This window comes from Crocodylus porosus, unplaced genomic scaffold, assembly GCF_001723895.1.
Source record: "Crocodylus porosus isolate Cpor-Errol unplaced genomic scaffold, CroPor_comp1, whole genome shotgun sequence".
Lineage (NCBI taxonomy): Eukaryota > Metazoa > Chordata > Crocodylia > Crocodylidae > Crocodylus > Crocodylus porosus.
Window position 1 is genome coordinate 128,084,461 of NW_017728886.1, and position 15,302 is coordinate 128,099,762.

Sequence of the window (15,302 nt, forward strand, 5' to 3'; positions counted from 1 at the left end):
TTTTACCAAAAAAAAAAAGGCAATAACTGTATGCATTTAGATATTGTAATATTCAGAACCCATTAATGGTAACTAAGAGAAGTAATGCTTCATGCTAATTTTGTTTTAAAGAAAACAACAACTTGTGATTGCAAAATATTGTTCAAGCCCAATATTGTTTGTGTTGTTCCCATGATCTTGTTTATGTCCCAGTGTCGTGTTACACACAACTCTTGTACCAGATACAAAACTCGTTTTGTATCCAAGTTGTCTGAGATATTAAATGGGCAACTTAGACTATACACCTGGAAGGATCATTAATTTTAAAGAACTTTTCTTAATTCTTTAGATTTCAAGTGTCTTAGCTATTCTGGTGCTTGCTTCTGTGGTGTTTAAAAACGGTTTACTGGCGATTTTCCTGCAGAACTAAACTTGCTGTGTTTTTTGTACTCAAAAACATGTTTAAATTTTTTATGTTGCAGGGACTTGGGAACACAGTATGGGCTTTTCATTGTTGGCTTATTTTATTCCATGAAAATTAGCACAACATCAACATTAAATACTTATCATGTTTTCACATCTGTACTTCCTGCAAATTATACCCATCTCTGGGTACCTAGTTTAAAATATATGTATATGTATATTTTAACTCCTATTATATAGGTCCTTGAAATTCTTTGTAGACTTGTCTATTTAGTTTCTTCCTTGTGTCTGTTCTATCCAATTTCTTGTGCTGGATTTGAAGTATAGTTGCTTCTTTGTTCTCGATTCAGTAAAACTGTGTCCGGTTTCATAAAGCAAGGATATATTTCAATGTTTTATTGCTTTTTTATTGTACTCCCATTCTGTGTATCACTTATTTCTGACTGTTATATATTATTGTGTCTTTGTTCATGGGGGTGTTTTTTGTAGGAAAGAAGGTTGCACATGTACATAGTTTACTGCCAAAACAAACCAAGGTCCGAGCACATTGTTTCAGAATACATTGATACATTTTTTGAGGTAAGTCCCTGAGTGGGTAAGTGAGTGTAATTTTTCAGGAAAGAGTTTGAATGCAGTTCCTAAACACTAACAAAGGTAGATGGCATTAATCCAAACTGAGAGATGATGTTTGTTTTTTCTGAGAGATTTATAGATAGCCTGCAGCGCTGAGCTTTTGAGGTATGGATTTAAGGTTGTCAAGAGCACTTCTGTTCTGTAGTAAATAGTAATGCAGAGCAAGAGATGGGCTACGATGTTGGTCCTCACCCCTTGAGGACAGCCTCAGGTGCCCTCATAGGCAGAATATGGCTCATGGAGTGCCTCTGAGCCACTTTGAGTCTCCAAAAAGTTAAAACTGAGGTTGACAGGGAGAGCTTGCAGCCTGTGACTTGCTTGATATTTTTCACTGGTAAATTGATGTCGGTTGGAGACTACTTAACTATATTACGAATACAGATAGAGAAATTTGGTTTTGCTCTGGAGGACATGAGGATCCACAGAAACTTAGATGCTACAGACATAACATAAAAGGTTAAGTCAAAACTTAAAGCTAAGTTTTTGTCACATAAAGTTATCCTCCCAGTAGTTTATATTCAGAACTTCAGCCAGCTCTGCAAAACGGCTCAAGCAGATTTAAATGAGGCAGAAAAGTTGACAGCCATTTAAATAAACTGAAGTAAATACTTTGAATTATAAAGTTAATCTTTTATGTGTTCCTTATTTAGGCATAAAGCCTGTATGCGACACAAATTCTGTACTCACTCAGACAAAGTCACCAAAATCATTTTTACATATTTTATTTAAAAATAAAAAAACAAGATAATCTGTTGCTCCATCTTCAGTAAAGTAGGGGTTACATGGACTCTGTGGATGGGAGATATGGCTCTTGAGAGAGTGAAATTTTAACCCAGCCAGGGAGTAGCTGATTAAAGATCACTGGTCAGCTTGAGGGCTGCCAACCACTGAGTTGAAACAGCAAGTGAAGCAACTGCACAGCACATCAGAGATCTTAGATCCATTTTGAAACGCCATTCCCTTCTTTTCCTTTTGTGGCCCTCCCTGCTAAGTCACATGATTCTTCTCTCCTGCCCTTGTTGATGTAAAAAAGCATTGGTCTGCCCTGCCAGCAGCCCTTGCTTGCCCTCCCACAGCATTGCCATCATGCTCCTGCAGTGGACCCTGCAAACCTGAAAAATATAAAAGATCAAGTCAGCAGTTACTGGTAAAGGTTTGGAAAGACAGAATTTGGAATGCTTGAACAATCAAGTGAAGAAAGAGCCATAAGGAAGTGGCAAGAAAGTGAGGAGCAGGGAGTGTGGTGCTGGGCAATTCCTTGTTTAACTGAAGACTAGAGTCAGCTCTTGTTTCTGCTCGACTGTCATGACAGTAAAACACACTGCTGTATTTATTTCCAAATGAATCAAGAAGACATGAAAGCTGAAGTTCTTCTGTTTTTCTCCTTAGGACTTAAAGCAGCGCCTGGGCCACCGACTTCAGCTCACAGACTTGCTAATAAAGCCAGTACAGAGAATTATGAAATACCAGCTCTTACTAAAGGTAAAGTGATTTTTTATTTTATTTTCAGGGTAACCAGCCCTAAGACAATCTTAATAGCCAAAAATAGCTTTTTGTTTCTTTTTTTTATTAACACAAAATGTAAAAGTTGTACGGGTTTCTCTCTAATGTGATTAATTTTCTAACTAGTGTTTACATCTTTGAATCATAGCAAACATCCTGAAGCAAAATACCAATCTGGATTTAAGCCAGTATAAGCGCAATTTAACTGAAGTTGCTGGGGCAGAGATACTGACCATTTTCAAGGGTGTGACCCAGAGCAAAATATGATCCTGTGTGTAGGAAATGGTTTAAATATATTGAATTTCATGGTTCCTCTGACACAAGCGTGTAATTTTATTATTTTAGCACCCCCGTTTACTTGACAAAAGTTAACTGTGACCCTTCTAGCAAGGAGCCTGATTAGTGACAAAATGTTCTTGAATCACATGAAGGCATAAAACTGGCACTGAGAATATCTTAGTTATGTCAACCAATTTTTTCATGGTTTTTCTTAAAATAATTTCCTTGACTATATTTTCTTTCATACAAATGGGATCCTGTTCAATCTTGTTCAGGGTTCTCTCTGTTCATCAGTAGTATGGACTCGAGCTAACTTAATCTTTTCCCTTACAGGACTTCCTCAAATACTCCAAAAAAGCAAATCTTGATACAACAGAACTAGAGGTATTTGGGCATTTTTCTTCTATTACCTTGAGTACTAATTAGTGTGTACTACTCACTACTTCTGCTGAAGTCTGTTTGCACAGAGTTACTGTTCTTCCTTTTTTGCTTTTGCCTTTTAAACTTGCTAACTACATTGTGAATCCCATATTCTGACGCACATTCTTCCACTGGAAAGCTTAGTTTTAAATCTCTCCTTTCCTGTAACAGAGAGCTGTAGAGGTCATGTGCATAGTACCAAAGCGATGCAATGACATGATGAACGTTGGTCGCCTGCAAGGATTTGATGTAAGTTGTTTCTTGGTTTTTAACCATGACACATGTCTGATAATCATATGTTGCCCAAAGCAATTTGTGCAGGGGTGAGGGGACAGTTTCTTTTTTCTCCTACCACTTTTACATTCCCATTTGAGTGAAAAAACTTCAATCTCAGTCCTTCTCAAAAGCAAGCCAACTGGTTGCCACCTGCTTTTTAGGAAACATGATAGACCTGTTTCTCACTGATTTGATTTTTTTTCAGGTGTGATATGGACAGCTGAAACAGATCAATGTTTCATAAATGTTTCATTTATATCATCATCATTTTGACTGACTTTTTTGCATAAGTTTAGGCTAATTTTGTACCAGTGAGTTGAAAGTGTTTTGATTACATGCATCTGATATATCAGTAATAGCTCTGTCAATAAATTTAAAACTATTCTGAACTCTTTTAAAGAAAAAGAAAAAAAATCTTTGCAATGAGCTTTACTTTTCCTTTCCTCGGTAAATCTAGTTAGAAAAAAAATTAATGAACTAATTGAATTTGTTGCTTCTGTTTTTAGGGTAAAATTGTAGCCCAGGGTAAGCTCCTGCTGCAAGACACTTTCTTGGTCACAGACCAGGACACGGGACTTCTGCCACGCTGCAAAGAAAGACGTGTCTTCCTGTTTGAGCAGATTGTCATATTTAGTGAGCCACTAGATAAAAAGAAAGGTTTCTCCATGCCGGGATTCTTGTTTAAAAATAGTATCAAGGTAACTGTTGTGTGTGAGCTTTGTAGGGTTGTGCAGTGGGGACCAAGGTAACCCTTTTCTGGTGATGACATTCCATGTCCTTAGCAATAACCCTTAAAAGAATAGAAGATCTTCAGCTCTGCGCTGATACCCCTTCCAAACAGTTCTGTGCTGAGCTTTGACAACAAAAGAGTCTTTGTCAAGACTCTGATGTCTTCCACGTAAAATACCTCTTTATCTTTGTACTCAGTAACTCTCAACATCATACCCATATCTCATTACAGATAATAGCAGTACACGGCACTTAGCCTAGCATGTGTAAATCTTAAACTTGAAGGCAGTAACTCCTGTTTCCCAAGACAACAATTTCAGCAAAACTCAGCTGATGTCAAATTTTAATGACTATCAACACTACTGGAAACCTAACTTCAGGTTATGTCACATTACATCACTTCCACAAATTAATCTCTCACACGGTAACTTAGCATGCCAAGCTTTCCCTGAGACAGTATTGTGAGGTATAGGTCCAAGAGTCTTGTTTAATTCCAAGAAGAAATCTGACGGGGACTTCTAAGTAATAGGAAAAATTGTACCTGCAAGTGGTTCAAGCAAAATCTGTATGCCACAGTGCATCTTCCATTTGTTTGGCAGTACAGTAGAAGTCTTTCCATGTAGACTAAAGTTTGAAGTATGAAATTGATTTAATATTCAAATAAAAGGCATCTTTTAACTGTGTTGACCAGCATAGGTCAGTTTAATTGAAGTGCAATAGCCAATAGCTCTTAGTTGTAGCTTCTGAAAGAGGATGCAATAGAATAAGATGCTGTTAGTGACTAAGTGAGATCTTAAGTACCAAAAGATGTGCATTCATTCTTAATTTTTAGGATTTTAATACTTTTTAACAAACATCTTTGAATAATGTTAAGATGATTGTAATTTAATATGGTAAAGACTTGACTGTTTCAGAGCTACTGGTTGGGGCTTCTTGGTGGAAGCTTCTTCTAATTCAATGGATGCAGTAAATTCTCTTTCATTTAAGGTGAGTTGCCTTTCCCTGGAGGAAAATGTGGACAATGATCCATGTAAATTTGCACTAACATCAAGAACAGGTGATGTCACAGAGACGTTTGTTTTGCATTCTGCTAGTCCAGGAGTCCGCCAATTATGGATCCATGAAATTAACCAAATTCTGGAAAACCAGCGCAATTTTTTAAATGGTAAATCCTTTTACATTTCTCTTCCTGCCGCAAAACATTTATTAGGTAACCCCAACTACTTGTTCTTACGTATTTCATTTGATGTGTAATGAATAAACTATTCCATAAAAAATCTTATATTAAAAGAAAAACATAATGCGTCATAATTGCTTTACAGAAATAATTAGGGGTGCACCAATAGAGATTTTTGGGGCTGATACCAATAACTGAATTTTAAGAAGGCATATTGGCCAATACTGATCCAATTTCCAATACAGCTGCATCCAGTATGTTGTGGTGAAAGAGGAGGAAAATGGAAGTGGGGGGAACATATCAACACCCCCTGTGGTGAGGGAATGAAATGGAGCTGGGGTAGTTGCTCCCAACCAGGACACGGGACAGAGCTGCAGTTCATCTGGGGGGAGGGGAGAGGCGGGTCCTATCACTGCACGTGGAGGGCACAGCGGGGCATGTGCCCCCACATCTGCATGGGACGGGACAGGGTGGGCTGCAGCTGCAAGCTGGGACTGCACCAGGCTCTTCCTGGTGTGGGGGATGTTGGGCCTGGCTGCACTTGGGGTGGGCCGTGGCAGCACTGAGAGGGAGGCTATGGGGGGGGCTATAGCAAAATTTGGGGTGGCTGCAGCTCCCCCTGCCCACCCCCAGCCCCGACACTGCCCACTCCAAGCTCAGCCCGGCCCAACTCCACCTCCACCACGAAGAGCCGGGCACAGCCCTGGCCTCAGTCCACAGCTGCAACCTGCCCTGTGCAGAGCCCAAGCCGCACCCCCTCCCCTTGCCCCCCAGAGGATCCATGGTTTCATCCCACGCTCCGCCCCATCCCCACTTCCTCTCTTACTGCAGGGGGCATTGATCTCTCCCCTCCCCTTCCACCACAACAACTTACCAGCTGCACACAGCTCTCCAAGTTGTTGTGCTGTACTCTTGGCTGCCTACATGCTGCGCTGCAGCTGCACGCTTGCACGGGCCATTTATTGGACATATTATGGGCTACATCAGGCCATTTTCCAATATCATCCATTCTCTTTATTTCAGTGCCAATCTAATATCAGACCTATGTATCAGTGCACTTCTAGAAATAATTAGGTTGCTACTTTCCTCTGTTGTAGGGGAATAGGGTATCCATCTTAAACCAATTAAGTCTTGCATGTGGAAAACCTATGTAAAGGTTGAATACCCAAAGGTAACTTATGTCAGGTGAATTAAATCTTTGTTTTTATTATATGTTTTAATACAATAATGTTTACTATCAAGGGGAGCAAATGAGGAAATGCTAGAACTTGCCATTTATCTGATCTGTTCACTGATTTGCACCCTGTTCCTGATTTTGAATTCCTCTCACTGTGTGCAGGATTTTTTTTAACAGTAAATAGTTTTTTTTACCAAAAAGAAAACAAACCACTGTTGGTTGGAATGGCTTCTAATGGCTGGAGCACAGTACTAGGAAGCAGCTGTACTGGTATTTCCAAGTTGGCCATTGACTGCACCCTGTAACCAGAGGGGAAACGATATATCCTTGGTAATGGGCTTGTAACATAATCAGCCTTCCTTCATATAGCTGTCATACAGCACGTTGCAGTTACTTCAGGAGAAATGGTGTGAAAAAGAATGTTACCTTCTTGATAAACTCTCTGCTTTGCCATTGAATGCATCTATCTTGACTTCCCTTTGTCTTTTTTCTCGGTTTTAATTGCAGCCTTGACATCACCCATTGAGTATCAGAGGAACCACAGTAGTGGCAGCGGTGCTGGTGGTGGCAGCGGTGGTGGAAGTGGTAGCAGCAACAGCAGTGGTCCCAGCAGCTGTAGCGGAATTACCAGTTCCAGCCGTAGCAGGCCGTCCCGGATCCCCCAGCCTGTCAGACACCATTCCCCAGTCCTGGTCTCCTCTGCAGCCTCAGCCCAAGCAGAGGCAGACAAGATGTCAGGTATGTCCATTCCCAGTCCCTCCTTGCCACTCCACAGCACCTCCTTAGAGACTGGCCTCAGCCAGGCAGACAGGCATCCTCTCAGTACAGAGCTGGATGGTCCTCGGAGAGAAACTGAGCAAATTCCCAAGATGAAGGTTATTGAGAGTCCCCGGAAGACAGCTGGAAGTGTTTCTGGCTCAGTTGATGGAGCCCAGAAAGAATTGCGTGGGAGCATGGAGGACAATCGCTCAAGGAGCAGCATAGGATCCCTAGCACTTGGGAAGTCGAGGCCAGGAGCCATCTCGCCACTGAATTCTCCTCTTTCAACGAATTTTCCTTCTCCTTTTGGCAAGGAAACTTTTCCACCCAGCAGCCCCCTGCAGAAGGGCTCCTTTTGGAGCTCCATCCCAGCTTCCCCTGCCAGCCGCCCTGGCTCCTTCACTTTCCCTGGGGACAGTGACTCCCTCCAGCGGCCGGTCCACCACCACTCTTCACACAGCAAGGACACAGACCGCATGAGCACATGCTCCTCGACCAGCGAGCAGTCAATTCACTCCACCCAAAGTAATGGGGTAAGAGCGGAGCACTTCTGTCCTGCGACCTCTTCTAAAACCTTCCCATGCTCCCCTTCTGTACGTTACCATCACTCTCCGTACTAACTTCCGGCTCTCCAGTGCTGCACTGCTCTGAGATAATCAACTGTTCCAATATCTTTGTACATAAGCAATTAGAAGGCACATTCTGTCTGGGTGTGTATACATAAAGCATAGACCTGTGACATATGTATACAGACACCAAATTTCTAACAGTAGTTGAAAATTCCACCTCTGCTGAAAACATAAATCACTAGGCTGATTACTACTAACTTGCTTTCCTTGCTTTTTGTTTTTTTGTCTTTCTAATCTGAAGGCAGATCATTAACATACTGAATGTGGCAGCCATGGAGCCTGTTTATGTACCTCTGCCAGCATTTCTAAACCTTTCAGTTGGCAGCTTGTATTGGGGTTTTTCCTCCACACGCATCCAACTCCACCTTTTTTCCTAATAGTTCTAACTTCAGTGAGACATCCATTTTGCACTCCTGTGCTGCTTGATTTTTTTCTCTCCTTTCAGCCTTAATTGACTTGTGACATCTTTTTGACTCATCCTTTTTTAAATTCAATATCTGGAACTACCAACTATGAAGCTACCAACTCCAAACAAAAACCAACACAAATTAAAGCTGTGGCTATCACCCCCAAAACAGTAGTCTGTGGAGATATTGATTCCACTCTTCTGCCCCCTCCCCTCCATGTAAAAGGAACTGTGTTAGGGTATCTGGAGATTCAGCATCCAAGTCAACACTTTTTTGTTGGAGGAATGAGGCGGGAGCAGGGTTAAAAGAATCCACATCTTCTGTATTGATCGCCGAACAGGAAATGAGACACAGCAGTCACAGGCATGAGCAAGTTTAGGGCACAGAAAAGAAATGCCACTGTCCATGAGTGTGGTAGGCGTGTCACAGAGCCTTTTACTAGTGCTTGGGCTTTCTCTCACTGTTACTTTTTTAGTACCTTGCAACTCCTACACAATGGCAGATCACCTAACCTGCAATACTTCTGTTAACGCATGTTCTTCTGGTTAGAATAACATAGAGCTCTCTAGACTCTCTTTAGTTCTTTCTTATCCTTGTAATAGCCTCAGAAGAGAAAAAAAATTGTGCTTTGCATGTACTCCCCCTGCCGCCCCCTTGGTTCTGGTCTCCTGTCAAATTTTAATTTTCTTTGTTTTTGTCTTGCATTCTTTTCTTTAGTGGAATGTTATGTTAATACGGTATCCAAGGTAAATGGATACCTTTGCAAATAATGAATAGGTTATAAATAAAGATAACATAATGGTACTTTTATATGCACGTCAATGGTGGGGTGGGGTTTCTGTCAAGTCAAATAAGTTAATTAAAATTCCTTTATTTTTTAATGGAATAGCTTTGTTGCAAACTTGAAAAAGATGCCATCGTTTCTGTTATCTTCCCACTATAGCTGACAGTACCCAAATTATAAGCCTTCTTCCTCCCAATTAATCTTCTCTCTGAGCTTGATCATAGAGGTGGGTCATATTCTTGTGCTTAACATCTTTTACATTTTTTTTACAAAGATAGTGATGTCAGTTAAAAACTTGGACTTCATTGTGCAACCAAGTAGTTGGAAGAAATAAGTTCTGAAGGTTTAAGTCTATTTAAATTTGATTTATGTGTATGTACACATCTGCACACACAGGTACAGTTAAACCATGTGCATAAGAACAAGCATACACATGCATATGGGTGTATTTCATAACTAACAAAAGGAGGCACAAATCTGGAAAATCCCTTTAATGAATCTCTTTACCCTGGAATTTACAAATGATGTGAGCAACATCTTTTTAAAAACAGAAGGAGACTCCAGTTTATTGGATTCTTGAGTACAAGGAATCCATTTTTAGTTTAACTTTTTTATATTGACTCCCTTTTCTATAATCCCATATTCGGGAGCAGCATTATCTAGCAAAATATACAACAGAAGACTAGTTACTCTACAAGAGTGACTCTTTTCTCTCAAGAGGAAAGAGGAGGAGATTATCTTCCTGTTGTAAGAAAAATATATTCAACAGAATTAGTAGGCAAAAGTTGCCACAGCCAAGTTGACAACTGAAATCCAACCATTGGTTTTCAGATTGATCTGTTCAACCTTGTTAATGAAATAAGGTCAGCTTGTGAGTTTATCCTTATCTAAGAATGGTAGAGTTTAGAAGGAGGCTTGGTTTTTTGGTGAAGCAAGATTAGATATGAGGTTGTATAAATACCAATTCATTTTTGAGAAATGGCATAAATTATATTAAAGCGGTCTGTGTTGTTTTCTCACAGAATAGTTTTGTTACCCTGCTCTCCCCTTTAGTCTTTTCCAGCAAGGGGTGCATATATATGCATTCTTTGTGAATAGTTATTTTTATCCAATATAGACAGCATTTCAGGGAGTGCTGCAAAAAAAGTTTTGCAGAGTTCCATATTAGTTTCTTGGATACTCAGTTGAAATTTGCCCAATTTTTATCAGTTAAAAGGAAAATTTTCCCTATCAGTTTCCCTATAAACTCAGCCTGGAAACAGTCAAGCCTGGGTTCTCATCCTTTTGAGCACTTTCACAAGAAATGTATAACCAGCAATTTGAAAGCCACCTCACTGAGCATATGCAACTCAGAATAAAACCTTGTTGTCTCCTCCATTGCTGTTGTTTACTTTATCAGGCAAATAGAAGTAAAAAGTAGTGCAGCACTTAATCAGTAGCGTAAGCAACTGTCCTAGTACTGCCTAGAGGTTCCTAGTGAGACCAGAGTATGTCTCAGTTCATGTTAGTTTGACAAATAAGTAGTGTGTCAACGTTCATGGAATTTCCAAAGCAAGTGCTAACTAGTCATAAGAAGAAATAGCTTGACAACTTTTATTATTTTCAGGTGGAACTGTTAAGACAATCCCCCACCTGCCCTTTCCCCAGTAAACTTAAATTTATGAGAGATATGATTTATATCACATGTTCTTGGTCAGTTACAGCAGCAGTTGTTGCTGATGCTTATTTCAAGCAAAAATTCAAGAATACCGACTCCATATTCAATATAAACTTTTAATAGAGTACAATCATAAGAATTGTGTTTAATGATGACAATGGGACCTCCATATTAAATGGTATAAGGAGATGTCTTTTAAAAAAAATTGCCCAGGAGATGTATTTTAAAACTAAACAGTATGTACTCTCTTATTTTGTACATCTGTAAGCATGCCAGTTAAACTGATGGCCAACCTTATGGATTTTGGGGAGATGCTCGCAGAAGTCCATTAATTTGCCTTTTTGTCTTATTTTATGTATAGTGTGCTAGATCAGGCTAGCAGGTGGAGCTAGGTGAAGAGTGTTTGTTTACTGAATTTCTCAGCTTTTATTACTTTAAAGCCCTAGCCTTAAAACTTGATCTCTTTTTCCCATTTGAGTTCTGCAAGTCCTCATAAAGGATAATCCTCTGTGCTGTAGCTTGCTTTTATAGGGAAGAAGTGGAGGTGTAGAGAGATAAAAATAACTGCATATAGCAAAACTTGAATAAAACTGACATCCAGAGAATGATAAATGGAAGCATTTCTGTACCAGCTTTTGGGAACAATAGACAAACTACATGTTTAGGCACATATAGAGAAACATGGCAAATTCAAAAAGAAAACACTTTTATAGATTTATTTGATTACACATGGTGTAATCATATGGATTATCTCACTCTTGGCCAAAGTGCCACTGCACTGAATTCTAAACGTCATACTTTTTGTTTTTGTTCCCCTTCCTTGCTTTCTTCTTGCCCAATTGATACCCACAGAGTGAAAGTAGCAGCAGTAGCAATATCTCCACCATGCTGGTAGCGCACGATTACACGGCAGTGAAGGAGGATGAGATAAATGTCTACCAAGGAGAGGTCGTGCAGATTCTAGCCAGCAACCAACAGAACATGTTTTTGGTGTTCAGAGCCGCCACTGAGCAGTGTCCTGCAGCCGAGGGCTGGATTCCCGGCTATGTCCTGGGGCATACTAGTGCAGTCATCATTGATAACCCTGATGGAACAATCAAGTGAGTGTCTGGAGTCCATTAGAAGACAGGATTGGGCATGCATTTCATATTACTGTATTTTACAGGGCTGGGGACATTTCCAGTTCAATAAAACACTGAACTTTTTAAAGCAAGTATTGGTTTGATCTTCCAGGAGGAAATGAACATCAAGACTGAAGAATTCTTGGAGGCTGTTTTGTTTTGGCATCCATTCAATTTATTAATGAATTGGAAATTTGCTGTAATAGAAGTATATAATAAAAAAGCAGTAATATAGTGTCTTTGTTTCAGCCATTCTTTTAGGTCCCCTGAAATTGTTCCATATGTTTCAGGGGAGGCTAATTATGTTACTTGCTAATCTTGGAGTATAGAAGAATAAGAATCAAGAGAACATGAATGGAAATAAAAATAAGAAATTACATTGAATTATTTAATGAACGCTAGGTATTTCAGAAGCGTAATTTACACTAGGATGGGATTACATGGGGTTACAGTACCTATGATATAAAATACAAAGCAGGCAGAAGGTGGAACAATAGACAAATGATAGAGTTGAAAAGGTGGAAAGGAAGAGGGTGTATGCTGTGATAAACAGCTGTTCTGCAGTAACTGTTCTGTGTGTCTGCTCTTCTAAACTGAAGCTAAATCAAAGTAGCTTGTCTTTGATTGAAATTGCAGAAGCTGCTGTTCAGCTTCTGCTTACTGTGGCATAGGAGCAGAAACCCAAACATTTTGTTCAAGTGGAGCAATTCGTACTTGATAAGTCTTACCCTTTCTTCCGTTCCCTTTACTTTGTATAATTTGTTCATTTGCCCATGCTATGGAAAGTGGTGTTTGGTCAAAAAGATATTTCTTCTCATGCTATAGTATTAAATAATCTATGGAGTTTTCATATTTTAGCTGAGGTAGTTATATTGGCCAGTATTTGAAATTGGTATAACAAGCCTGTTTTTTATATGACAATTCCCGCACCTTTATGAAATGCCTAGCGTTTTTAAGAGAGGAGTAAATCTTCTTCCTTCATCTCTTTGCCTTTCGTTAAAACTGTAGGTAAAACATATATTCTGAAGTTACCACCTTTCCTTTAAATTCACTAGGAGTGATATGTAGATATCAGAATTGATGCTCATAGAATGGAGGTCATCAAGAACTCTTGTTAGAAATACTTGAAATTGATGGTACTAGACCTGGAACTCTTTTTTTTCTGTTAGATAATTTTCAACATTTGTATGTTCCATTAAAAGCATTTTTAATCCAAACTAATTAAAGAGCACAATGCCCTTTCAGGAAGTCAACATCTTGGCATACAACACTCCGTTTAAGGAAGAAATCTGAGAAAAAAGATAAAGATGGTAAAAGGGAAGGCAAACTAGAAAATGGTTATCGTAAATCCCGAGAAGGACTTGCCAACAAGGTTTCCGTGAAGGTAATTATTCCAGGGGATTGTTATTTCACAAAAATGGCCCCTGGAGCAAGTTTGCATTGGTCAATTTAATCTTTGGTGTAATCTTTCTAATTTTAAATATGGTTAGATAGGGAGGAATTTAGCTTTTGTGTGTGTGACTTTTGTCAAAATTTAAAGCAGGCATAAGTAATTGTCTAGCTTGGGTCTGTAATGCTTACTAGGGAGAGTGCAAAAATGCTGAGTTTATCTGCTCCTGGGGCCTTTGTAGGCATGACTAATTGTCACCCATCACTAAGTACTTTTTAGATTTGCATATAATTTTGCTTATTTCTTGGAAATAATTTTGCTTAATTCTTGGAATTTCTCCCTTTCAGCTTCTCAACCCCAACTACATTTATGATGGTAAGTTGCTTGAGTAATTTAATTGAGTAATTAAAATTCTATGGTAATGATAGTTTGAGGGAAATATACTTTCCCAATGAATTGTGTGATAGGACTTAGAATCCTCATCTGATGTACCTTGAATATTGGAAAGAACATTGTTTGTTGTCTGTGAGAATAGCAGTTTGCTTGATGCAAGATGCATCAGTAATTGACTAATGCTAAGTGTTAAGAATATTTTAGAAGAAAGACTCTCTAAGAAATGTACTGTCATATTTTTTTTTTTTTTAGAATTAAGAAATGCACCTTTTGCTTTAATCATGCACCCAACATTTAATCAGAAGTTTAACATAGGTATGTCACTGCATGACACTTATTTCAGTTACAGAATCATAGGAAAGTAGGGCTGGATGGGACCTTACAAGATCATCTAGTCCAACCCTCTGCTCAAGACAGCATCAACCCTGACTAAAACATCCCAGCCAACATGGGCCGAAATGTGCTCTTCCATGTCTCTAAGGCATGAGCCAATCTGCAGGCTGGATCAGGCCCACAAACCCTCTACTCCTTCACCCTGCAAGTATACCTGATCTTGCAGTTCCAGGCAGTTTGGGACCTATGCTGCATGTGGTCGCTGCAGCTGGTCATGGGCTGGCTGGAACAGGCACTGCATGCAGTGCAGTTGTGAAGCTGCTGAGGCAGATTCTATGTGCAGTGTGGCTTCCACCCTGGCTGGGCTGACTCTCATGCAACGTCCATTTCAGCCACTCCAGGAGCTGTACTGCACACATCATGAGTCCCAGACCAGCTGTCACAGCCACTGAATCAGATCTGCTAGAGTTAGAGAATCAGGAGCAAGAGGGAATGGGAGGGGGACCCATTGGTTGGATCCAGCCCATGGACCAGCCCTATGTCATAGGCATGTATCATGTGCTGTGTGGGTCTGATCAAATTCAGGGGCAGCATCAGGGCTGAGTGGTGTGGCTCTGTGAGCCGGATCCAGTCCATGGGTCATATAATTAACACCCCTGCTCTAAAGTCTATGCGTAGGGAAGAGGTAAGTTTTAAAAAAAAAAAAAAGGTGCAAGTGATGCATTCAACACTGAAGGTTAGTGAAGGCCAGGCTTGGTGGGTGAGTTTGGGGACCAATATTTCAAGCTGAGAACTCTCCTCCAGGATATCCACGTTTTCATCCCTTCATGGGGAGGCACACCTGGGCCAAAGGTTAGCGTGGAACTAGTTAAGGGGCTTCTGGAGGGGCTGGACGTGTTCAAGTCAGCCAGCCTGGACAATCTCCACCCTAGAGTCCTTAAGGAATTGGCTGAGGTCATTGCAGGACCCCTGGCACAGCTCTATGAGTACTCGTGGTGCTCTGATGTGGTCCCAGAGGACTGGAAGAGGGCCAACGTGGTTCCAATCTTCAAGAAGGGGAGGAAGGAGGACCCAGGAAACTATAGGCCAGTCAGTCTTACCTCGATCCTGGGAAAGCTGTTTGAGAAAATTATGTTGGCACACATCCATGAGGGGCCAGCTGGGGACTGCATGCATAGGGGCAACCAACACGGGTTCATCAGTGGCAGGTCCTGTCAGACCAACCTGGTGGCC

General features: G+C 40.3%; 1 protein-coding gene and 1 long non-coding RNA gene across 4 annotated transcripts in view; one reads left to right on the plus strand and one right to left on the minus strand.

The window, feature by feature from the left end:
- The window catches only part of LOC109314522, a 23,052-nt gene extending 17,829 nt beyond the window's left edge, over positions 1 to 5,223 (minus strand). The window contains exon 1 of the long non-coding RNA XR_002102299.1: positions 4,445 to 5,223. This is a non-coding gene — a long non-coding RNA (uncharacterized LOC109314522). The remainder of the gene's footprint in view (positions 1 to 4,444) is intronic.
- The window catches only part of TRIO (trio Rho guanine nucleotide exchange factor), a 386,796-nt gene that overhangs the window by 354,346 nt on the left and 17,148 nt on the right, over positions 1 to 15,302 (plus strand). The window contains exons 42-51 of one of the 3 annotated variants that reach the window (XM_019541714.1): positions 892 to 981; positions 2,425 to 2,517; positions 3,151 to 3,201; positions 3,409 to 3,486; positions 4,020 to 4,211; positions 5,230 to 5,407; positions 7,104 to 7,888; positions 11,685 to 11,932; positions 13,199 to 13,337; positions 13,691 to 13,718. In XM_019541714.1, the coding sequence (XP_019397259.1) occupies positions 892 to 981; positions 2,425 to 2,517; positions 3,151 to 3,201; positions 3,409 to 3,486; positions 4,020 to 4,211; positions 5,230 to 5,407; positions 7,104 to 7,888; positions 11,685 to 11,932; positions 13,199 to 13,337; positions 13,691 to 13,718 (1,882 nt within the window). Of the gene's footprint in view, positions 1 to 891; positions 982 to 2,424; positions 2,518 to 3,150; positions 3,202 to 3,408; positions 3,487 to 4,019; positions 4,212 to 5,229; positions 5,408 to 7,103; positions 7,889 to 11,684; positions 11,933 to 13,187; positions 13,338 to 13,690; positions 13,719 to 15,302 lie in introns of those variants that run through there. The other 2 variants (XM_019541721.1, XM_019541729.1) reach the window with 2 other exon arrangements.